Below are 26,727 nucleotides of genomic sequence, written 5' to 3' on the forward strand. Positions count from 1 at the left end.
TCAACCTCACCTTACTTGGCCCCCTAAGAGCATTGACAGCACTCACCACTCCCTCCATGAAACACCCTCTTTCTCTTGGTTTCTGTGAAATCACCCTCTAGATTGTCCTCCCACTTCTTGGCCCCTCCTTCCCCATCTAACGTCTCAATCTTGGTGTCCGCAGGTTCATTCCTGGGCAGTCAGCTGCCTTTCCTTCTCTTTCTGCCCTCTCTCTCTCTCTCTCTTTAGAAAGTCTCAAACATTTATATGGCTCCAAAATATCATCTCCATGCTCCCAACTCCTGTCTCTAGCCTGGCCCTTTTTTCTGAGCAACGCCTGAGAAGACTAGGCCAATTGGTACTTTTATATTGTTTCTGAAGACAAGTCCATTTTTTTAATAAAAATCACTTAGCTCCTCATAGAGAAAAGCTCTCATTCCATGGTTTTATTGCCTCTTTAATCCAAAGCAACCACTGCAAAGATGAGCATCCTGATAGGAGGCCAGGCAAGATACCTTATTTATGGAGGAAACTGACTAAGAATAGAATCTTCTATTATACACAGATAGACTAGTACACTATATTGCATTGAAGCACTGAAGGAGGATGCAGAAAAAGGAATTGGGAGCAAGGGACCATGTTTTTCACTCAGAGTTCAGTGCACTGCAATGTGCCTCCCACAGAGGATGCTGAAATTTTTTTTTTTCTAGATGAGCAAACTCAGAAATGAAGGACCAAGTTTACTCTGCCTACATGGGCTCAGTTTAGGAAGGGTTCCGATCTGAAGAAAAGGGGTTATCTACAGTAAACACTTGATTGCTATTTGCTGAAATGAATCCAAGTGGTGGAAAGAATAGACAATCATGAGCCACTGTCCAAAGGGACAACTCTTCTCAGGCCAGTTTGCTTTGTATTCCTTCTATGAGTGTGTTGGGGCTGTGATCACGGACCTCCAGTGAAAACGTTTTCTCATCAGGCCAACAGACATGTACATCTTGCCAATTGGTGAGTTACGATTCCACAGAACTAGGTAGCCATTGGGTGGATCATGTTGATAATTTTACAGTTACCCTTTCAAGTTGACTGATCTCTCAAACTCATGGGATTTCTGTATCTACATCTCCCAAATCAAACCGATCAATATAGCTGATGAACTGGATGGGCAGCACCACAGAGCCACTCTGGGTTCTTTCTGACACACCAGAGCATCAGATCCGCCTGAGAACCATTAGACTGGCCTTTGGTGATTTTCATGTTTTCTCAATTAAGTCTATGTAGAGAAATCTTACTACTTCAGAAAGGACATAAATCAGCTCAGCACTTCACCCTTGGGGCAAAGAAGAAGGGACAAGGGCTGGGGGAGGAGGACACATTTAAATTATTCAAAGATGTGGAAATCAGGGGTGGGGTGGGTGAGCCGCTTAAGATACAGATGCTTCTTTGTGCAGGAATAACTAACAAGCAGCCCGAAGGTGTCTTCCTTCAAAGCAGAGATCAAACCGAGAACTGGCAAGGAGGAGTGTCTCTCTACTGATGCTTCAAAATGTCTCCACTTATTAAAAGATTTCCATGCTGAACACAAATTCTAGCTCCCCGGGAGAGTACTTGTACAGAGAAAAAGCATGTTGCTTCAGCAGAGACTCCTCTTTGTCTACCCTGCTTGGTGCTTTGTGAAAATGCCTTTTGTCAGCTTCCTACAGCTCTGGGCCTCAGTGAGTCACAGCCAATAATCCCCTTTGTCATAAAGCAGCAGGGTAGCAGGAAGGCTAATTCCTCCCCATTCCTTTCTTTCTTATATACACATTTCACGCACTGAGCATTAATAGCATTTTGCCACCACTAGACCTACTAGTATCCACCCTGCTACAGGAATAAATTGGGAGTTCAGGATTTGCAGGTACACATGACTATATATAAAACAGATAGACAACAAGCTCCTACTGTACAGCACAGCGAACTATATTCAATACCTTGTAATAGCCTATAATGGAAAGGAATATAAAAAAGGATATTCATATTATATATATATATATATACATATATATATATATACATGTATAACTGAATTACTATGCTATACACCAGCAATTAACACAGTACTGCAAGTTGGCTACACTTCAATTAAAAAACTAAATAAATAAAATAAAATAATCGCCCTGTATAACGTTCAACAAGCCTCAGCCTTATTAAGTTCTTCCAGTATTCAATCTATACTCTTCATGCTGCTGCATAAGCTTATTTCCTTATACTCCCCTCAATAGATATCACTCATTCATTCATTCAACAAGTATCTACTGCATGCTTACTCTGTGCCAGGCATCGTGCTATGTGCCAAGGATACAGATCTCTGACCTCAAGAGGCTTATAGCTCAGTGAGGAGATAAGGATTAAACAAGTCATTGTATAAAAAGATTTCATGGCAACTGTCATAAGTATACAACAGAAGAGACCACCTACAAGGTGCCCAAAATGAATGATTAATCAGAACTGATTGACTTAGGTGGATCAGTGAAGGGTGCCCAAGCAGGCTTTCATTCAAGCTGAAATCTGAAGGATGGAATAGGAGGGAAAGGAGAGGGTGCATCCTAGAGGTGGAAGAGCCTGCACAGGGGAGCTGGGGCTGGAGGGGCCAGGGATGTAAATGAACAGAAGGAAGAACAGAGTGTGAGGGGAGAGAGGCAGAGAGGAGGGAGAGAGAGAGCAAGAGCAAGACCTGCCAAGGTCTCATAGGTCATCTTAAATATTGTGGACTGAGTCCTAAGAAAGTGATGGATGACAACAACATGGCTAGGTTTTTATTGAGAAGCATCACTTAGTACTATGAGGACAATGAGCTGAAGAAGGCAAAAGTGGAAGCAGGGAGACCAGTTCAAAGCTATTTGGTAGACCAGGCAAGAAATGAGAACAGTGGATTAGGATGAGTCAGTGGACGTGGAAATAATTTTTTAAAAAAATTAAGATCCACCTGGGTGGTACAATGTACAGTACGTACAGGCAGAACTGGGTGAGAGGGAGGCACAAAGGATAACTTGATGGTTTTGGCCTTGAGTGATACTGGGGACTTAGACAGATGATGGTGCCTTTTGCAGAAACAGAAAATGCTCAAGGGAAAGGAGCTAGTTGGAATTATTGGGGGACGGGAGTCCATGAGTTCAGTGGATGTGTAAACATGTTCAGTCTGAGCTATCTGTGAGATATTCAAGCGGAGAGTTTCAGTAGCCAGTTGGATATAGGAGATACCACATCACTGATGAAAATCACTCTAAATTACAGCAGAGTCACTCTATTTTCTTCTAATTTTTTTCTAGAAAAGGGGTACGTTCTAGAACTGTATGCCACTAGCCACATGGGGGCTACTTAGATTCAAACTAAAGTTAAATAAATTTTAAAATTAGTTGCTCCTTGATGCTAGCCACATTTCAAGCGCTCAGTGTGGCTAGTGACTACTTGTAGTGGACAACACAGTGGACATTTCCATTACTGCAGGAAGTCTGATCGGACAGCCCTGCCTAGAACATCAGAGGGCTTCCTATTTACAACACTCAGTTCTGACTAGTCTTTCAGTGACTGTTCAATGGCCATTCTATTAATTTCAAGAAATAGAATCCTACTGTGCTTTGTGGCCCAGGCAAAGCTTTGAGGTTGAAGGTGAAGAAGATGCGAGAATGATATCACTTATATGTGGAATCTTAAAAAAAAAAGAGAGAGAAACAAACTTATTTGCAAAACAGAAATAGACTCTCATACAGATAACAAACTTGTGGTTACCGAAGGGGAGGAAGGTGGGAGGGGATAAACAGGGAGTTAAGAGATTTGCAGATACTAATTCATCTATACAGAATAGATAAACAACAAGTTCATGCTGTATAGCGCAGGGAACTATATTCAATAATCTTGTAGTAACTTATGGTGAAAAAGAATATGAAAATGAATACATGTATGTCCATGTATGACCGAAGCAGTGTGTGGTACACCAGAAATGGACACAACATTGTAAACTGACTAGACTTCAATTAAAACACACATAGATATATATACACACACACACATACACACAAAAAAAAAGATGATGAGAAAAGAAGGAATGATTATCCTTGTTATTCAGATATCTTTCCATCATAAAAATCCATCATAAGAAAAAAACAGATGAAGGATGAATGCCATGGGGAGAGTACATAAGGGGCACAGGGAGTGAACTCACATTAAAAAATTACTATCAGATTAACTGGGGAGACTAAAATCAGATGAAATTAAGTGCCAAAGAGGCATTAAGTCTTTATTTGGATTTTGATGAAAAGAATGGTAAATTTATAGCCAATAGTTCATAATAACTATAGATGGTATAAGTATAATCTTTAAAATCTGTGAATAACTATCTTGTACAGCTGAGACTTGTACAATATTGCACATCAACTATATCTCAATTTAAAAAATGGGAAATGGATTCATGAAAAGAGAAGGAAAGAGGTAACGCATGTGGGAAAATAGTTTATTCAGAAGGCTGTGTACCTTTGGAATGTTAGCCACGTTTTTCTGAAGGAAAACAAAGTCCGTGCTGAACTAAGAAACAGTAAGGGAGGAAGAGTCCTTAGTTGGACCAGTGGAAGAAGAACTCAAGAACCAACCCAGTGGGGGAGCAGTACTTGTGCACTGACTTCCTGAGGCTAACTCAGAGACTCAGCTAACCACCGGGGAAATAAACAGTAATGGGGTCCTGACCTTATACTCAAGGAGCCCCTGGTCTCCACAACCATAACCAATCACCAGGCTGTCAGGATAAAAGAGGGGTGATAAAAATAGGTTTTATGAAATATGTTCTTGCTCAATAAATATGTAAACACTGTGTATGCAATTAACAAGACATCTATCTTGCCAAAAAGAAAAAAAAAATGCATGTTCAAAAATTCCTACACATCAAGGTGCTTGAATTGTGGATGGAAGCTCAAATGAGGTGAACACATGAGGATCCTGTGATGGGGCACGGCAGACACTCAAGGGCTTCATCCGGGAGCACGTCTTCTCACTGTCTTCCCTCATTTTTAACCAAAATTAATAAGCCATTGCTTACTTCGCACAGTTTGGGTTGCTCCTCGAATGTTTTAGATTCTTTAGATTTCCTAGTAATGTAAGCCATGGTTCAAAGTCTACAGAGCTCTGTTATGATAAAGTTCAAGGTTCATGTTAGACCCGTCATGACAGAACGCAGAAATGTGTTACAGGGCTTCAGCCTGGGCTGAAAAGAGCCCTCTGGCTTTTGTAGATGATGCCTGGGTTTCTGATGTGGGGAAAGACTACTCAGATTTGAGGGTGAAGTGGGTAACCTTTATAACACCTTTCATGGTTTTTTTTCCTCTATGTTACAAAGCCATGACTTTCACTGAAATTCCACCTTCTACTAGAATTCACTGACATTTCTCTCCTGCTGATTGCTGGGTAGGAGTACTGAATAAAATATTTATCTTAAACATACATGAACATATTTTAATTCCTTCAGGAGTATTATTTCTGCTTTGGGCTTTATATCAGTTTTTATTGAAATAACTGTCCACTTGTACTATGGCTGTCTTTATAGAAAAAAACACTCAAATGTATTCTATTTTGGTGATGTTGGCTTTTTCAAATTATATTTGCTTTAGCTGAATATACTGGGGGAATTTACCCACATTAATCATTCCCCAGAAAATTTCTTGTGTTTTATTGCCTGTCGTGAACACCGAGGCCAGCCTATTTCTCTTTAGGCACTTTTTTCAGAGTTGTCAGAATATTGCTGCATATTTAGAACTGATGATTTTCTAAAGATTCTAATATATCATATGCCACATTTACAAAAGAAAACATCTGTTCATAGTTTAAAATCCCTGAAAATATGTGCTTAATTTTCCAAATCATTCTCCTATAGAGCTGGAATGTCTTAAACTGACTGACTTTTACACTATAACAGGACCTATCAAAATAGCGAAGATTAAAAATACCAGCACCACTCAGTATCGACAAGGGTATTCTCATGCACTGTTGATAGGAACGTAACTTGGCATGTTTGTCTACAAGGCAGTTAATAGTTAAGCAGTATGCATGGCAAACCTTAAAAGAGAGGAAAAACCTTTAACTTAGTCATTTTACATACAAGGATTCACCCTGGCTATGATATTCGTCCCAACGAAATTTGTAACTGAAAAAAAATTGTAATGATATGATTGTTCAGAATAGGAGACTGATTAAGTAAATCTCGCATATCCACAGAATGGAATTCCATGTAGCCATTAAAAGGGGTTGTTAGAAATGGATTTGGTGACACTGAAAGGTGGTCCTGACACAACAGTGTCTCTATTATAAGAGTATCTGTCTTAAATGTTATATATACGTGTGTGTGTATGTGTGTGTGTGTGTGTGTATAAAACATTTAGAAGAATGGGTATAAACAATGGTTTCTCTGGAGGAGACTTTTTTCTTTTACTCTAGTCTGAATTTTCTAATTCTTATATAATAAATATGTATTACTTTTATAGTTAAAACATTTATTTTTTTTTTTAAAGTGGCTACAGAAGCCTCTTTTTTAGCTGCCCTACCTCTGGACACATGGGCTTTGAGTCAATCTAGCAGGAACAGCCTGTGATAGGGACAATCTGGTGGCGGCCTTCCCTCCCAAACCCAGCCCACCAAGCTGGGCTGTCCCTGACCACCCGAGCAAGGGCCCTGCTCACCAAGCTGTTCTGGACGCGCGGCGTCTGCACGAGCCTCTGGACTCCATTCTCCACGGTGACTCCCAGCCAGTTGAGGGCTGCCCAGCACCAGAGGTAGTCATTCCCACCGTGCCAGAAACTCACAAACGCAAATGTCATTGCGGTGGAAAACAGTGTCCCCAGCAGACCGTGCTGGGACCCGCCCATGGGAATGTACACATACCTAGAGAAAGAAGAGGCTGTTAGGAGCCATGCAGACGGCTGGCCCTGCAGTGCCACCTGCTCCGGGACTTGATTCTCCTGTCACTCATTGCTATTCACTGTGTGCAGACCCTTCCCTACTTCCAGGAGGCTACAGAGCTCCCCCTGAATCCTCCATCACCCAAGGAATTGGCAAATCCATAAGCCTCAGCTCTGAGAGGCTTTTGGTTAAGTGAACACACAGGCTTAAGAGCTCTCATTCCTAGAGCAAAACAGCACTTATTAGAGGCAGGGTGAGGAGTCGTGAGTTCAAAGTTTCTAAAATGGATGTGCCCAACCCTGGACGCCCAATCACAGAATGGCAATCAGGCTTCCGGTTACATGGGGACAGCCATCTTCAAGGCAGGTTATGTATTTTACAATTCAAACTATTAAGTTTACGGTCAACCCAGTATTTTAGCACAATTGCTGAATTCAGGCCTCTAAATGGCAAGAGCTGGGGGCAGAAGGCGGGTGCCAGGGCCAGTTCCTCCAGCTTTCCAGGCGAGTTGCCCAGAAGCAGTAGTGAATTTGCAAGTGAAGAGAAGAGCTGTGTGCTCACAGGGCAGCCAAGCTGTCACCCAAAAGGCACTGCCATCTCTTAGGTATGTTCTCTTCTGCTGAGACAGCTGCCTGACTCCACAGAGGCAGAACCACGTTCTTCAGTACTTTCCTGCTGGAGGTTGGACAAAACTCACATCTATGCGCTTAAAAAAGCCCACAGACCTCTGTCTACTGCTAGTCCGGGATTCTTTGTCCAACTTTCTTCCAGGAAACAAAAGGAAATCATCATTTCCTGAATCCACAGTGTGTCCCAGGCACAGCACTAGAAGCTTTACACGTATTACTTGGCTGGACTCTTTGAAACAACACATGGTTTACACCTGCCGTTCTAGCATGCCACCCCATCGACAAGTTGTCCTGTTTATACATTAACATTTTATAGGAAATGTTATTTTGCAAATGATTTTTGAATAGAACAATTTTATAGGAAAGCCAAAAACTAGAAAAAATAAAAAGCACTCAGTCAATAAACATTTCTAAAGATTATGCGGCTGTGAGTATTTTTAAATGCCCTCCTTCACTCTCAGATGTGCTCCAGTTTAGACTGTAAATTATATGATCAGCTTGGAGAGCCCCCCTTTCTGGGTGAGAAAACAGAGGCTGAGAAGTGGACTTGACCAAGGCGCACAGCTGGGAAGGGCAAGAGCCTAGATGCCAACCTGCAACCCTGACATCAAAGTGAACGTTTTCCATCACACCTCTGGGTTTATTTTGAATGCCCTCCTACCTTCCACCCCACACTGAAACAGATCAGAGGACAGGCGACAATGTAGGCATTTCAGAAACAAATAACGCAAGGGAAATACTTTCTCATGTGCAAAAAAGATAAAAAACCGAGACCATCTTGACATTCAAGTGAGGAACTATGTATCGAGCACTCAGTGCAGATTAAGGGATCCTCCATCTGCTGGAGAGCATTTATTTAGGCCTCCAGGACACTCCTGGCATTACGAGAAACACAGAGGACAGGTATAGCTGGTTGTGAAACAGTAGCAAACAAGTCCTATCGTTAAGCTACGTGACATAGTACAAAGCAGATCAGGAGGGTTTAAGGGTGTGGAGGAGAACGGGGTGAGTGGAGACGGGTGCGGGGTGGGAGGTTTAACAGCAAAGGTCCCCACCTTGGCAAGGCCTAGAGGATGACTTTTACAGGCACTGGGGTGAGGGCTGGGCAATGAGGCAGAAAAGCTGACTGCCCCAGCGCAGGGGTTTTACTTGGCGTTCTGCTGCCCCCTGGAGGCTGCTTGGTTATTGGTGTAGAACACTCAGCAGAGGCAAAAACTGGACAATTCTCTGCAGCCTCCTACTTGCACGAGTCATCGCTGCCCCATCACGGCGCTCCACGACGCTCCGTGTACTTCAGTTTATACAGTCAGTTTTGTGTGTAACAAGATCGCATATGAAAAAAAAAAAAGGTGCTCAAACCATTTTCAAGAGAATAAGAAATGACTACTGTTTACAGAAACTGCAATCATTTTATAAAACAAGTGAATTCCAATCCTAATTCTCTTCTCATTCAACAGAAGTGTGTTTCGTGTTGAGATTTTTTTTTATCGTCATTCACCGTGTTAAAGTGAGCTGCACCATGTATGTCAGAAAACCCGGTATGGAATAAAAACTCTCACTGTCCACATCAATGGTCCTTCATACTGGATTCATCTCCAAAAAGAAAATGTTTTCAAGCTGGTGACGAGGAAGCCTCTAGCCCCGTAATTACATTCATGACTATTTTAGGCATCTCTTGGCATTACGGTTTTGTTGCTTTGCCTTCAAAAATGACGGCCAACAGAAATCTGAGAATTCCTTTTATTCCAGAAACTCATCTATGGCAGGTCTTCAAGGACATGAGCTGCTTGTTTCAAACCAGAAGAAGGTATGGTCTCCAGACTGGAAAACAAAAATCCCTTCATGGCTCTTAATTTCTAGAAGGCAGTGGGTACAGAAAGAAGGAGAGTGAACATTTTCTCTTTCACAAATTCTCCCAGTCATGTGTCAATTCAGTGATTAATAAAAACAGAAAAGTGTCTCTGTCTTAGAAAAGCAGTACTATGACCCCGCTTCCTGAGATCGCTGCTCAGAGAGATTGATTTCCCAGTGGAAGGAAGCAGTCAGCACCACCTTCTCAGGAAAGCAAAAATAAGAAGATTTCTTCCTGTTGGTGACTGAGTGAGCTTGCGTCTGCAGGAAGCCTGCCCCAGCCAGGCTGGCTTCATGTGGTCACTGCTTGCAGAGAATGTTGCTTGAGGTAGTTACCATCCATCCGAGCCACCTTCCTAATTTAAAACCATCTCACAGAATCGATGCAACATAGCAAACCTCCAACACGGGAGAAGAAACCTATAGAAAAGGTAGCTGTTTCTGACAACATCTACCCTCTGCTGAATATCCGAGTGCCAGGTGCTATATGTATACTGTTTCTAATCTTTAAGACAACTTTGCAAAGAAATAATGAGCGGGCCTATTTTACACAGGACAGGTGAAATCCAAATCTAGAATGTTCTGGTTCGAGAACCCCCAGGCCTGTGTTCTATTAAGCCATTTACTGTAATGGGAGCACTACTTGGTGATATGTTCCTCTTATCTAACTAAATCTTCAAAACAGTCTCCACAGAAACATCCAGCAGTATTTCATTAACTGAAGGATTATCCTCTGTAGGAAAGGACTCTAGCTAGGGGGAAAGATGTTCATTATTTACAAAGGAGTTTGGGCCAACGCGCTCTGTGCCAAAAGGCCAGAGTTGTAAGTTCAATTTCTAAACCGACTAAAGAGCTTCCTTCTGTCCCATGAGCAGAGATGACACCTGCTGTCTTGTCCAGGCGGGTCCTGCAGATGTCTGACTGCGTAAGAAGTTGGGCCTAAGAGGCTTACGGTTGGGGACTGTTGCTGAAGAAAATATCTGTTTCCCTCAAACCCACTGTGAAAAAATCACTCAAGAATGTGTCCGACAGTTGGGACAGAAATGGTGAGAATCCATGTGATAAAGACATTACTCTTTTAATCACAGTGCTCTTTTTTTCCGGGACCTACCCAATACCTTCCTGGCTTGCTACGTTATTTTCAAACCCTTTGTCATGAACTCATCCCAGACCTCAATGAGGTAAGTGGTTGAAGTGCCTGAGATACTGAATCAGTTTTTACTGTCCTGTGGATAGAGTCGAGGTATGCTTGCAGGTTCCCAGTCTTAAAGTACCTATTGCTTGGCAGGGACGGGGCAGGCAGTGGCCGACATCCTATTCCAGCTCTGCCTAATCTTTCTACCCCATCTCCCACTAGTTCTCTTGAAAAATCCTGAAATCCTGAATAAACAGGGCTTTCACACTTTCACACCTTTGGCCATCCCATTTCCACATCCTCCATCCTCTCTCATTTCCCAACTCCTATCCAGTCAATAAAATCCAGTGGATTTCCCACCTCCTCCAGGAAGCCTCTTAAACATTCCCACTCTCTAGTTAACCCAGAGAACTTACTGTTTGTATCACTGAACTGAACAGTTATTCATCAAAAGATGTCTTTTCCATTATGATTGTCATTTCAAATAAATCGTAAAAATTCTTTCAGGCAGTTCTAGATATGTGATACGTCTGTGTGTATGTATGTGTGTGCACATACGTTATTATACAGTTACTAGTCAACAGTATTTATATCCCTAACATAATTTTCATTTACGTTTCATAGTCTCCAGTAGCTTTTAAATTTGTTGCCACTGTCACAGACCCGTTATGAGCAATTAGGAACCAAGGAAGGATTATAAGGACCTGCCCCTGTTATTCGGAGAGACTTCAGAAGACACCTATTTCCCAAAGAATACAGATACCAGAGCGCCGTGAAGTCTCTCCATATTCTGTAATTCTCCTTCCCCTATTCAAGTCAAAAGCATGTAGCTCCAAAGCTCTAGATCTGTCTCAACCTCAAGAGATTTCAAAAATGGTAAGTACCAGCCTTTTAAAGACTAGAGCTTTCAGTAGCTGGAAAGGGCAAGACTTCTGGCTGCATTTCATCAGTGGTAAGGTGACCTCCTCACCTTTCCTTCACCTGGGCTCTGAGATGAGTTCCTGCTTAGAGGATTTTGCAGAGGTGGCCATGTTCTCCTAAACCCAGCTCTCATGGGCAGTGGCTCCTATAACCCAACCCTGCTCTGGTTTTGGCCTTGACCCATATTTTAGTTTTCTTTCTTACAGCCCAGTGATAACCCACCAGTCAAATCCTTATCCTCTAGCCAATGCACAAAGGCCTGGTGTTTACTTCTCATAAAGGAAGCTATATAACTACTTATTAAAAGTTTTCAAAGGAAGATGCACTAAGAAAATAAAATTTACTTTTAATATCTTTCTGCCAAGTACAGACCATAATGGAATTTTAATAAGTAAAAACCAGCAGTTGGTTAATGGGCAACTGCAGGCTAGGCGAAGTTCACTTTCCAAGTGAGACAGGAGGGAAGGGGGCAGGGCACAACCATTAATCGAATGACATAGCCATTGAGGATACGACATAAACTGGTTAGAACCAAATAGGCCCAAGATGGCAGAAGATTCACCCTTCAATACACCTTGAGCCCCATGAGAGGCCCACTGTAATATATTAGCATGCTAAATGACACACTCCCAGGCACCACAACAGTTCTCAGGCCGACCATAAAAGGTAAAAAAGTGAGTGGGAGACCAGTTCCTGGAAATCCCTGCCCCTTCCCCAAACACTTGGAATACTCCTCCCACCTGTTAGCATGTGATATTACCCAGCCCATAAAAACTAACCACCCCCACACCTCGGGCCGCGCTCCCTTCTGAGATGGCATGCTGTCTGTGGAACGTTGATCTCTCTAAATGAACTCACTTTCTCTTTACTGTGGTTCACTCTTGAATTCTTTCCTGAGCGAGACAAGAACCTATTCTGCGGTAACAAAAGCCGAGGGCATGTTTGAGCTGGGCTCATTCTCAGTTCCTTTACTGAGAGCTGTTGGCTGTAAGTTTAACATACAATTCTGCAAGATTACCTATTAAAAGTGCTATGTCCTATTGGGCAACAGAACATTGTGGAATTCACAAAATAGATATTAAACTCTAGCTATTTTAGTCCACATTTAAACTTCTAGGCTCATGTAATTAGATGCCAACAATTTTTTTAAAAATTAATCCTTTCATTCAACAAAGCCAGTAGCTCAATGGATAAAGTACTGTGCTGATGAACCCAAGCCTATAACTTCCATTCTAGAGAAAGATTCAACTCTGCCTTCCCAGACCAAAACCCAAACTCTAACTCCCCTAAAGCTCTACCTTCTTCACTACAGAAGCAGCTGAAAGATCATGAATGGCTCTGCCCAGCTCTCCTCACCACTAGAACATGCCCAAGTACCAACAGCAGCAGAGCGTAGGACAAGGAGGACAGTGCTTGGGAGCCCGAGATGTGGCCTTGGTCCTGCGTGGCCACTTACCAACCTCTGTAACTTTGACCTTGTCAATTAAGCCTGCTCAGCTTAGGTACATACACTGAGCATATACTGGGAGGGCTAAAACCTTCTTTGGGTATAAGTTGTAGTAAAAATCGGATGATACAGTACATGTGTAAGGAATCTGGAGATTTTAAACACCCCATCTAAACAGAAGGAAGGATGCATACTAACAAAGGGCCAGTAGCAGCATGCTGGCATTCGGGGGGGGGGGGGAACAAAAAAAAACAGGTGTCTTTATCATCATGATCAGCATCCCTATATCTCTTAGAAGCATTTGAAGATGCCCATTAGCCTTCAATATGCCGCCATCAGAATCAGGTCTCTTAGCGCTAAGGGCTAAGGGGTTGAAGCTATAAGGGAGGAAAAATGTTTTCTTCTACGTTCTTTGGATGGTCTAACAATAAAAAATGACCAGGCAGATTAATAGAGAAAAACAAATTTAATTACATACATACAGAAGTCTACAAAGACAGTGAGACTCAAGGGCAACTGAGGCCTATATGCACTCCCGAGCCAAGGAATGGGATGGGGCCTGGGGCTTCAAAGTGCGGGAGGGGATTTCACAGGATGATAAGAGCAGATGTCTGGCTATTAGAATTCTGCCCTGCCATGCAGATAGCTCTTTCAGATGAATAAATTCTCTCTGGTACTAGCTCCTTTTCCTGCACAGACCCCCAGTCTAAATTCTTTCAGATGTTTAAGTTAGAGGAGAAAGTTTTGCCTGCTAGATCTTGACCACCTTCAGTGCAAAGTAATCCACGTGCCACAGTGGCATCCTCTGGGGTGGCTCATTCCACTCCACTTCAAAGCTGTGGATTCAACACCCATGTGGACCTGTTGATTAAGCTTGACCCAGAGGGCAGCCAGCTGTCCTCCAAACACCCGACACTAGCTATTGAGGGGTCTGAAGGGGCCATGTGGGTCAGGGCAAGGCAGCCTCTACCACAACTTGACCCATTATCCACATTTTACCTTCAAACCACCGTAGCCCTTCCACTCAGGTCTCCTCTTATCTACATAGTACAGGAGTCACCGAAGTCCTTTCCTTATAATGGGGGACTGCTGGCTGGGCAGGGCCAGGAAGTGCTTATATGGGGTTTACTCATTTAACCCATGTAAAGCAGCCTAATCATGTTCTAGAACGTTCTAGAAGGCTTTGGTGATGCAGGAGTCTTTGCAGTCTTACACTCTTCACAGAGACTGAAAAAGCAAACCACTCTGTAAGATGCTATACCTCAGAACAAGCTTCCGGTCACACATGAGGGACAGGAAGGTGGGGGGTGGGGTGAGCAGAGAGAGAGGCACGTGCTATCTCCCCCCAACCCAGGGCTGCTAACCCTCTTCTGCTCGGCAGCACACTGAAGCCTCCGCAATCCCCAGGGTTCCCGGGCCCACATCTACTCTGGGTTATAAATAAACACCATATAAAACAGATTCTTTGGAGATTTGAGCAGAGGAGACAGAGCGGGAGACGACTCCTTAGCGTTGTGGAGCTGCATCTCAGCGCTAATAAAAAGGTCCTCAAAGCCTCGGTTTAATAACCACCAAGATTTCCTGGCTGCCTGCCTGCCTTCCCACCTTCCTCCCAAGAGGATGCTGAAAGCATCTATAAGCTGCCCTAGGCCAGACCAAAAGGGGGAGGGTATAAAAAGCCAGACAAAAAAGGGGGCAAACCCAGCTGTTTGTAGGACGTAGGTTAGCGTGATTTCGCCTCACAGTCAGAAGGAGAGGGTTGAGGGGAGAGATTCCCATCCTTCCCTGCTTCTAACACACTTCCTAACCTTTGCTTCAGCAGCAGCACCTAAACCCAGGGTCAAAATCACCACCGTCCTGGGCACACACCACCTCTTACAAGCAATCATACAGTTTCTCCTGTATGCTCCCTCTGATCTCTGCCTCTCACCCGCATCCTATTCAGCGCCACCCCTACTGGTCCTAATCTTCTCACTCATTTATCATGGCTCTTAGGAAAATGTTCACTGTAAAATGAATGTGTACAACTCCAAAATGACCGTGCTGGTACAACGTCTTCGGGGTCTCTAGAAGAACATGCTCTGGAAGACACGTGCAATAAGGACACGCCTGCCTGAAAGCCGAAGCATCTCACCCTCCGCCGGGGCTTGTGGTGCAATGACCTGGAGACAGCCCTGTGAGACGGGGCCCCCCAGAGGCAGGCCCGGGCGCTGACGGGAGTCTGTTCTACACTCCCATGTGACACAGTACTTCATGTCATAAAGCCCAGTAGGTTGGTCATTCAGGCAAAACCAAAAACAAACAGCTGAGGAAAAGGAGAGGCAAATTCTTTATCTTCAGGAAACATCCAGTCTGACAATGGTAGTCCTTACCCTCAGGGGTCCTGTCCTGCCTGCGGTGGATTTTTGTTGCATTATGTCCTAAATTAAAACACTAATGAACTCACCTACAAAACAGAAACAGACATAGTAAACAATCTTATGGTTACCAGGGGAAAGAGGGTGGGAAGGGAAAATTTGGGAGTTTGAGACCTGCAAATGTTAGCCACTATATATAAAAACAGATTTTAAAAATTTTCTTCTGTATAGCACAGGGAGCTATATTCAATATCTTGTAATAACCTCTAATGAAAAAGAATATGAAAACGAATATATGTATGTATGTGCATGACTGGGACACTGCGCTGTACACCAGAAATTGACACATTATAACTGACTGTACTTCAATTAAAAAAAAAGAAAAAACAGCCTGGCTTTTTTTAAAGTCATCCGCCAACTGGCTCTCTCCTATGCCACCAACTCCATCTAATGAATCTCCAAAACAGATTCTCCACTCCAACAAACGAACTTCATTTCTTGCATGAGTCTGGGCCTTACAATCACGCCAGCCCATCCCCCAGTCATGCAGGACCCCGGGATGTCCTTTCTATCTTTCCATCTTTCAAAATGGGTTCAGCAGTCATTTCAAGGAACATTTCCCCCGCTGATCCCACTGAAGGCTGGTGGCCCGCTGATTCCTCATCTCTGCAGAATTCATGTGTCCAGTCTTGGCTTTGTCGATGTGCTTATCACTAGCAATTCTGAGCTACCTCCTCAGGCCTGAGGGTACGTAGGCCTTGCCCCACCTCACAGTCAAGACAAAGAGGAGAGAACTGTAACATTTCTCTTTTTATTTCCCCCAGAGTACAACTTATACTCTGAGATCAGGGATGTTTAATAAACGCTGATGGATTGCTGTCTTTTCCCATTCTTTTCTTCATCCTCCTCATTTCTCTGCCTCATTCACTCACTCCCTTCCTCTTTTCTGTGACTGTCACTCTCTGTAAACAAAAGATGATTCTCCAGCCAGAAAGTGTGACCTCGTGAATAAATGCCATTGTTCACATCTGCCGCCGCCACATTCTTCTCTAAAGTGTTGTAGGGTTTGGAGGGTAATATTTACAAAGTCAGACTAAATCACAGATGCCAACAGGAGTGCCCCAAAGCAAGGAGACAGCTGTCAGGGACCGACAGGTGGGTACACGTACCAACTCCAACTTCCTCAGGAAGCTGCCAGAATGATCCAAAAGAAAAGGGAGATTTAAGCCAGAAATAGAAAGAAAAATACCATATGAGATCACTCTTATGTGGAATCTAAAAAAAAAAAAAAAAAAAAAGAATATAAATACAAAACAGAAACAGACTCATAGATATAGAATACAAACCTGTGGTTGCCAAGGGGGCAGGGGGGTGGGAAGGGACAGACTGGAATTTCAAAATTTGTAGATACTGGCAGGCATATGCAGAACAGATAAACAAGATTATACTGTACAGCACAGGGAAATATATACAAGATCTTGTGGTAGCTCACAATGAAAAAAATGTGACAATGAATATATGTATGTTCACATATAACTGAAAAATTGTGCTCTACACTGGAATTTGACACAACATTGTAAAATGACTATAACTCAATAAAAAATTTAAAAAAATAAAAATAAATAGATTAGAATAAAAAAAGAAAAGAAAAGGGAGACTTAACCAAAAAGCTGAACTACAGTGCTAAATGTTTTTAAAATTAAAGCACCCAAATTGGGAGGTTTAAGATTTGTGATGTTTTTATTTACGTTTTGTTTTTGTTTTTGTTTTTGTTTTTTAGATTCCACATATGAGTGATCTTTTTATGATATTTTTCTTTCTGTTTCTGGCTTACTTCACTTAGAATGATATTCTCCAGGAACATCCATGTTGCTGCAAATGGCGTTATGTTGTCATTTTTATGGCTGAATAGTATTCCATTGTAATAAATATACCACATCTTCTTTATCCAATCATCTGTTGATGGAGATTTAGGCTGTTTCCATGTCTTGGCTATTGTAAATACTGCTGCTATGAACACTGGGGTGCAGGTGTCTTTTGTTGGCTATTGTAAATACTGCTGCTATGAACATTGGGGTGCAGGTGTCTTTTTGAAGTAGGGTTCCTTCTGGATATATGCCCAGGAGTGGGATTACCTAAAATTTGTGATGTTAACTTTAAAAGCCTCAAGTAAAACCACGAATATGAACCTCAGTATTAGATTCGCGTGAGTGGAGGGTGTTCATCAGGCCAAGGGGAATGTGGCTTTGACCCTCGGCTGGATCTCCTGGCTTCACTTTTCTGACAAAATCTCTTCCTCTGCCATGAATGTCACTTACAAGTCCATTGTATATTTTGGCCACAGGAGAAGTAGTGAGGAGCCAGGATCATTGCTGGATATGAACGAATGAACACACACACACACACACACACACACACACACACACAGTGTCTTAGACACAGTGCAAGGTGGATGGGTAAGCCAGGGTCACAGATTTCAGTGATGGTCTCTTTTCCAGGATTTGGTTTACAACCAGTATAAAAGTTTAAAGGCTACGAGACAACTAGGGGGTGATGTCTACATAGTTTAGAACATTTGGGACATAAGCATGAATGTTCCTTTTTAATATATACGTATTTTTTCTTCTTAATAGAGGTGCCAGGGATTGAACCCAAGACCTTGTGCATGCTAAGCATGTGCTCTACCACTGAGCTATACCCCTTCCCCTCCCCAGTGTGAATGTTCTTGAAGAGTCAAGATCGATCACATCGGTGTGCTGTTTTGCTACTAGTCTCAGCTAAAACAGAAAGATCTGTCTTCTCTAATGGATCTTCAGGGCAAGGAGTTCCTACAATGGCAGCTCATGCTCCTGAGTTCCACTTCCCCCGCTTCTGCTGCCACGAAGCTCACTTATGAATTAACGTAAAATGTCCAAGAGTAGGGTTATCTGAAGGAAGCCTGCCATGAATCTTGATTCAAGGTGACAAATCCTCTCCTAATAGCAAATTTCCACCCTCCTCCCTGCTTTGTCAATTCAGACATAGGTATTCTGGACTTTCTTAAAGAGTAACAGCCACTGGTAACAAAAGTGTTCAGCTGAGGTGGCCACAGACGGGATGCAATACCTAGAAAGGGAGGAATATGGGAGAAAGTAGGTATCACACAGGCACCTTTGAAACACTGCCATTCAAGACTGTTTTCAGGAGGAAGAAAAATAAAGGTCTCAGGCACCAAAGTGATTTTCAAAACAATCATCAAAGAGAGATGGTTGCTGGTGGTAACAAGGAGGCTGCTCCCTCTCCAGACTGAAATTCAGCACTCTGACAAATCAGCTTTGACAGAACTGTTTCAACCGCCTCTCATTTATCATCATTATGAGCCACAATCCCTACCAGACATGATACCTTTTAAGGCTGGGCATGGAAGGGAAAACTGATCACACTGGGTTGGGACATGAATGACAATAAATCTGCAGCAGCGTCCAACAAAACCATGCCAGTGCAACATTTACAGAAACAAAGCAAGAGCAGCATCCCGTGCCCGGGAAACAATGCCCCGGTAAGCATTTTCCCTTTAAAGCAGTCAGAGCCACCCGGAAGATGCTGCTTACTCGAAAGATGCCACAGTAATGGAATGAACCCTTGAGTGCACATTTAGAGGTTAATATTTTAAGAGCTGGCATTTTACAGAGACAGTCTGAGGATGACATTCAACATATGTCACAGAAGGCAGAGTCTTCAGTAGATTAAAAATGCCACTTCTCGTGCAATAAAATCCTAAGAAATCCAAAGAGTTCAGCCGTGGAACTGGTTATTAACATGGTAATCCACGTTGGCAAATGGACACTCCCCAAGGGCTGGAGGAAGACGTAAACCACAGGAATGGGGTTTTGCTCCCCAGGCTCCCCCTCAAGCAGGGTCAAGAAGAACAAAGATTTCTGGGCTGGAGCGTACTACACAGCTGCAGAATCTGCAGGTTCTCCCCCTCACCTCCCGCCCTCTCAGGGAGCCCCTGGTCATGTGCCCAGCACCACTCTGGAAGGGAGCTCACATCAGGGTCTCTGCTGAGCCCCGCAGGGCTGCACAGCTCTTTGGAGGACCCTAGTCCAAAGTCCCCTGGGGAATAAGACACCTCAAGGCATCACACTTTGAGTAGGGCACGGACTCTGCAAAGGAACTGCCACCCTTTAAGGATACCAGTTCCCAGAAACAAAGCACATGGATCTCTAACGGTGACTGGGAGCTGCACCTGTATAACCTGACATCACTTAGCTGTACAGTGTCTGCCCACAAGAATCAAACCACGTGACTCTCCGCTCCCAAATCATGCATGTGTGTATCTGTTTCTGAAAGGAATGTGCCTAAAAAAATATGCTGAGTTCCTACGATGGTGTAAGCACTGCGACAGACATGAGAAAATAAAAATATGAATAGAATTGTCCTGCTGCCGGGGGTGGACAGTCTAGATGTAGAGTTGGACATTCATGCACCCAGGGTACATGCCAGGCTCTGTCTCCACCTCCACAACCCGGAACCACTGTGACCCAGGCAGGACCACAGAGTGTCCATCTAGGAGATACATTTATAATCCACGTCCAGCTCATCTAATAGGATCAAATATGATGATCAAATAAGGCAAAAAGGATGGAAAGAGCTGAAATTTAATGCAAAACAAGTGATTATTATACTAATAGTATATGGATAATAATATATTAGGGTTATTATTATCTATAATAATCCAGGAAGGAATTTCCACTGAATTAAATATTTTTCTTAATAAGGAAGAGAGAGAAAACACTGACTGCTCGCTGGAAGCCAGGCACTGTGCTAAACATGTTATAGGTGTTATTCAATGTTCAAACTACCCTGGGAATCCATGCCCCCGCCCCCATCTACAGAAGAGAGAAATAAAGCTCAGAGAGGTTATTTACATCCCCCATCAAAGAGCTGGCAGGCTTGTTCTATGCTGCACCGGAGAGCAGGACCTGGACCAACCGGTGAGAAGCACAGGGAAGCCTGTTCTCTTCAACCTGATCTAAAAGGAGAAAAAGCAACCCAGCTGACGGTGGAGCGGGGAAGGAGGTTTGGGTCTGCTTCCAAAGTGCATGCTCTTTTCACCAGGCCGAGTGGTTTCCCAGGATAATTATGGACATCAGTCATATAAGCATGTATAAATAACCTATATGCTTAGCAGTAAAAAGACAGTTAATATTTAAATAATCTCATATTTCTTGGCTTTTAAAACTATCTATTGAGTCCCTAGTGTCGATCATCATGTTCAGTGCTTTATACGGTATTTCATTTGATTTAGGTGGTACTTTAGCATTTTTTAGTAGCTCAGAATCATTTTTGTGAACCTAAATTATCTTTGTAGCAGCAAGGCAAGACAGTTCTAAATAACAGAGTGTCCAAGTCACTATGAGATGACAAAAATTCCAATGCATTTCCACTCAAATAAATCTGGTAGCAAATTATAATATCTCAAAGTCTAGAAGTCAAGAACAATGTCCTATGGTTGGACAAAGGACTGTAGAGACGGGAGGGAGCTGAGAGGCACCTTGTATCCAGATCCCTGGTACTACACGCATGACCAGAAATCATCCAGCCTCCATCTCAACACTCTCAGTGACCAAGGATTCTCGGCTTTTTGAAACAATCTTCTCTAACTTTTTAAGACCACTTAGATTGGAGAGAATGTGCTTCTGTGTAATTTTCACTGTTGATCCTGGTTCTCCTCTCTGAAGCAACACGGAACCAGGGTACCACATCTTCACTGGCAGCCTCCTGTCAAACAACTGATGAAGATTCTCCTCTCTCTCCAAAGGCTTGGCTTTGGATGCAACATTCCTTAGTTTCTTCATCCATTCTTTCACACCTGGTTCCACATCTCCTATTACAGTTCCCTTTTTCTCAGTATTTCCTCATTTATCTGTGTTTCTCTGGGATGGTGATACCCCAAGTAGACTACACGTTTATGGAATGCCATAAATAGTGACAAACAGTCTAGGAATATCACCTCCTCTTGATAACCATATATTCATATCATCAACAAATATTTTCTAAGTATCTACTACGTGCCAGGTACTATGCTTAGCAGTGGAGACATTCAGGAATATACCACGGAAGATGGACCTCACAGAGTTTACATCCAACCCATTATAATGATGAAGCCTCCTGTAACAATTATTCCAAGGCAGTCTTATCTCATAGCAAAGTTTGCACCTACCATGTTTCTGAGAAAGTCAGGACCATCTTATCAGAGTGCCCTCACCTTCTCTCCTAACCACATAGACTTTTATCTCTGTGGGCTCCTATCTACTCATTCATTTATGTTTCCGAAGTGGAAGAGACGTCCTTTCCATGACTAAGGCTAACTCTGCTCTCTGGCTCTACCCCCTTCTGCCTCTTGAGGGACTCTGCTCCATCAGTGACCTCCCTCTCACCCTGTATCCTTATCCAGCTTAACTGAACTGGTTCTCTCCTGAGCACAAAGGCATATTCCAGTCCTCCCTAGTTTATAAACACCTCTCTTTTTACCCCACAACTTCTACCTCTTCAGCTTAATCCCAGCTACTTATCTTCACATTCAAGTATTTCCCGATCCTTTAAAGAGCAGTCTCCACCCGGTCTCTAAGTCTTCCCCTCCCAATCACTCCTCAACCTGCTGCAATCTGACTTCTGTTCCTCCCCATCCCATCTGAACAACTTTTCTCAAGGTCATTAATGGCCTCCAGATTGCCAAAGCCAATAGACACATTTACATCTTTCCCTTACTTATCTTGTCTTTTACATTTGGCATTTCCAATTCTTTCCATTTTCCTCTTTTGGTGATTTCTGCTCTATGTTTTACCATTATACCACTATTTACCCTCATTATAGAAAACTTAGTTACATAAAAAATCCAGAAAAAACCACCAATAACCTTTTCGTGCATGTCCTCCCTGACATCTTTCTATAAATACACATATGTACCACTTTGGGAAACTGCTCTGCTCACCAGCCTATCATGAGCATCATTCTGTCTCTCCACCTTCCTTATTCACACTCTTTCCTCCCTTGGCTCCAGTAAAACCACCCTCTTTGTTTCCCTTTTACCTCCAGAGCCATCATTCCTCAGTCTCCATGACAGGCTTCTCATACTCTGCCTACTTACTAAAAATCTCAGCAACTTCTCAGGGCTCCCTCCCTGGACCTCTATGTGCTCACGCTGGGGAATGGCACTGGCACATTGACAAAGCTGTCACTGGAGCATGGGTTCATCTGTCACATTAGCCAGCTAGTCAGCCACACACAGAACAGGCAAACAGAAGTGCCGATCTACAGAAGGTGTTCAAGGAATATCTGCTACACTCATTGGAAGGCAAGAGGAAGGGGAAGGAGAGCTCTGGTGAGGGGTATGCTGGGGAAATGACTTGGCACAGGTGAAGACTGATCTGCGGGCAAGGAAAGGAAGGATTGAAGAAAAACGAAAGGGAAGCACCAAAACCAAACCCTCTCCTTCACACCTTTGCTGAGAACTGGATCTGCATGTAGTAGCTGAAATGCACTACTGAGTGGGCCAGAAGCTCCCACCTGCCCCCTTGGGCCATCAGCCTCCAGGAATCACTGTGCACAGGTACCCTTGGGAGGCGACCCTGAAGAAGTTCTCTCTGCAGAGTTGAAAAACCCTCCCCACCAGGTTTCTTCCCACCCACCTCATCAACTGCCTTCCACTCCCACCCCAACTTCACCTCCCAACTCCTTCCCAGATTAACATCACTCAACTGCCACACCCAAATGACCACCCCTGACCTCCAACACAATCATTTTTGCTATTCGATTTGTAAAACTATACAAGTCTTCAGTGGCTTCATCTTCTTTACTGTCAAAGGGTTGAGACTAAGTCTGTTCCTTGATTCTGCATCCCCAAATGCCCAGTACACTTCCTTACTCCCTCTAGGGGCCTGCCACAGGCAGATTTCACCTGACCCAGGGCCATTCAAACAAGGAAAGGCTTAAAGTACAGTGCTTGAGAGCATAACTCCTCCGCTGGGTTCTAATCCCACCTTCACTTACTAATTGTCAGGCTCTGCGCCTCAGGGTCCTGACTGGTAGAGTGGAGGTAATAAAACCCACCTCACAGAGAAGTCATAAAGATTAACTGGGACACTGAAGAGCTTAGAACAGTGCCAGGCATACAGCAAGCACCCAATAGATGTCGGATGTCAACTGTGACGAGGGAAACACACCAGAGAAGAACCCAAGTGGAAAGAAAGCCTGGGAACCGGCCCCTCTCTTCAAAGCATGACTTGCTCACATCAGTAGTAACTTCAGAATTCCTCATCCGCCCCCACCTCTTCACCCTCGGTGATGGGATTAAAAAGAACTTCTACAAAGCGCTGTTTTCTTGATGAGTGTTACGTCCCTTAATAAATTGGATAAGTGGGAGTCCCAAATGTCAACAATTCAGATTAGAAAAATATATTTTCCCAAGTGCCCACTCTAATTAGTGTTTATATGACTTGTATGACTAATATATTTTATACTAAAGGGTGTTCTAGAAATAGCAATAAATTCCCAATCTCCTACGTGTTCAATAGCTACCTTAAATTAAACTGGCTTATTGCATGATATTTGGGGAATTATAATCCTGTACTTAAGGCTTCATTAGTCCTTGCAATGCCAGTGCTCTGTAGCGGTGGACATAATATGATGACGTTTACGTCACATTCCCTTAATCTCTGTCATAGTCATTCATTCATTCAGTACCTACTCTGGGCACCCCCTATGAACCAGGCACTGGGCTGAGTGCTGGGGACACACACACTTCAATGATGCCTCCATGAGAATTTCATGGCACCAGCTAAGTTCCTGTTTTGTCATCTCTAAGTGAACCCACATTAAGGAGTTACTAAATGGCTTTTCAGTTTCAGGCATTGTGCTGGGCACAATGAGGAATACAAAAATGCTAGGGACACAATCCTCACCTCCATAGAATTTATAATCTGGGCGAAAGACAAAACCAACGTTGAGAAAGATAGCAGGGTAAGGCAGTGTGAATAGTTCTGAAAGAGGAACAGAATTAACCTTCATCCAGTACCTTCTATGGGTCGGCCACTTGGCTGGGCATTTGCCACATTTAAACATACGAGGTGAGTTAAAAATTCTCCCTTTTCCAGGTGAGAAAAACTATTCCGTGAGTTTAGACTTGGACTCGGATCCCTGTCCGAAACTGGCATCCTGTCATCATACTATGCCAACGCTTAGCGTCAACTCTTCACTTAAACTTTTTTATATTTATTTACCCAAAATTTATGCAAAGTGAGGTAAAGAATGGTTAAGTGCCTTGCTCATAGTTTAAAAATACAGATTTATTCTTAAGAGTTCTTAGTCTTTTAATCCTATAAATTGTTTAAAGATATTTGGGGGGGTGAGTTGGGGAAAGTTTTATTTTTTATTTTATTTTATTTATTATTTTTAATGGAGGTAGTGGGGACTGAACCCAGGACCTCATGCATGCTAAGCACACACTTTACCACTGAGCTATGTCCTCCCCTCAATCTTATAAATTCTTTATGATTAAACCAAGAGCCCTTCTCTCTGCCCAAAAAACAGCCTGTGATCACCTGGAGGCCATAATAAAAGTCAAGAGCATAAGCCAGGAAAAAATTACCTGTTCCTACAGGGCTCACCCCAAACCTCAGCTAGGGACTGGATATGGCAAAGGGTTCTGTATTTAAACCCGGAAAGGAGATGGCCACTGTCACCATATCTCTCAGTTCTTTCTTTGAGAAAAGGTACATCAAAGTACCTTCTAGAGAACCAGGACTTCAGGAATCATTAACTTCTGCAATGGACTGATTTGTCTCTTTCCCAAAGTCATATGTTGGCTCCTAACCCCAGTGGGATGATATTAGGAAGTGGGGTAATTAGGCCATGAGGGTGGAGCCCTTGTGAATGGGATTAGTGCCCTCTTAAAAGGAAATGCAGAGAGCTCTCTGACCCCTTCCACCATGTGAGGACACAATGAAAAGCTAACAGTCTGCAACTGGAAGATCCCTCACCAGAACCTAACCATGCTGGATTTCCAGCCTCCAGAACTGTGAAAAATAAGCTTCTGTCACTTATAATCCACCCAGTCTACGATACTCTGTTGCAGGAGCCCACATGGACTAAAGCAGCTTCCTCTGTCTCCATGGTCAGTGGAGCTCAGGGTTTGGCATTGCTTAATCTGAAGAGCATTCAAAGTCAGAAAGAAAACAGAAAAAGTGGACTCATCATGCTGTCCTCTGCTCATGTGGTCTGATGACATCACTGCTGACCTCTTCCCACTGGCTCCTTCTAGCCTGTAGTTAAGTGCTCTGCACCACAAACACATCTCAGAGTAATCCAATTTGGGGAAAAACCAACCAAGTACGAGAGAGGCAAGAGAGATGCGTTCCCATTTTAAAAACTCTCCAAAAAGCTTGACTCTGAGGAAGTCAGGTACACTCTCATCCTGTTATTTTACTTTGTTCACAATTCTAAAAGAGAGTAAGCACAAACTAAACTTAATCTTCAACAACTGAATACAAATTTGAAGGGGTGGGGGCAGTGCCTGGTCTTTAGAAAGATGCCAGAGAGAAACTGGGTATCACAAAAAAAATACCTTCATCTTCCTGGGTAGCACAGTGACTAGACAACATTGATGTAAGTCACAGCAGAGCTGCCAGCAGAGCATCACAGCCAACTTAAACCCTGGCCGAGCACAGGCAGACCAGACCTGGAGCTCTCTGACCTGCAGCCTCCGGACCCTCGGTGGGCAGACCTGGCCATTTTTGCGGATGGCAGCATCGTGTAGAGCAAAGATGTGGATTTAGGAGCCAGACAGGCCTGGGTCCAAATCCCAGCTCCACTACTAAAGCAACAGCATAACTCTGCAAAGTGAGCTAAAATCTATGCATTACAGGTGCTGAATAATAGACGCTGAATGGAACTAAAAGTTAGACCTATTATGAAACCCTGCTTCACATTAACCTTTTCTGACAAACCTCTCCTCTAGCATTTAGAATCCACTCCACTGATTCAACACATACTTACAGAGAGCCCAATATAGGCCAGGCAGACAGAGATTAAATTGTTTATTTAAAATTGTGAACAGAAGAGACGAAGTCCCCGCTCTCATAAAGGGTTCTAGTAGAGAAGACTTAAAATAAACAAGTAAACAAATGAATAGGTGACACGCTTTGATTCATAATAATTTTGATTATACTTTTACTAACAGTAATTAATTAACAGTACTTTCTGTGAAAAAATAGAGCAAGATAAGGGGCTAGAGTCTGACGACACAATTTAGAATCTTACTAGAGATGACAGCACGTCATTCACTGCTCTTTCCTCCACATTAATCCATGTCCTGAACTAAGGAGGTAAACTTCTTGGGCCTACAAATCACTCCTGCAAGTCTTTATCCCCTGTGACATCTATTAGCGTGTCAAGTACACCGCAAATGCTCCGCAAACTCCTATCACTTGACTAAAAATGAACTGG

The 26,727-nt window shown here is 43.1% G+C and overlaps 1 protein-coding gene across 17 annotated transcripts in view; it reads right to left on the reverse strand.

Moving 5' to 3' along the window:
• The window catches only part of HHAT (hedgehog acyltransferase), a 300,160-nt gene that overhangs the window by 85,762 nt on the left and 187,671 nt on the right, over positions 1–26,727 (reverse strand). For all 17 annotated transcript variants that reach the window (XM_074351883.1, XM_074351882.1, XM_074351874.1 and 14 more), the window contains one exon: positions 6,681–6,882. In XM_074351883.1, coding sequence (XP_074207984.1) covers positions 6,681–6,882 — 202 coding nt within the window. The remainder of the gene's footprint in view (positions 1–6,680; positions 6,883–26,727) is intronic.

This window comes from Camelus bactrianus, chromosome 23 (genome assembly GCF_048773025.1).
Source record: "Camelus bactrianus isolate YW-2024 breed Bactrian camel chromosome 23, ASM4877302v1, whole genome shotgun sequence".
Classification (NCBI taxonomy): Eukaryota; Metazoa; Chordata; class Mammalia; order Artiodactyla; family Camelidae; genus Camelus; species Camelus bactrianus.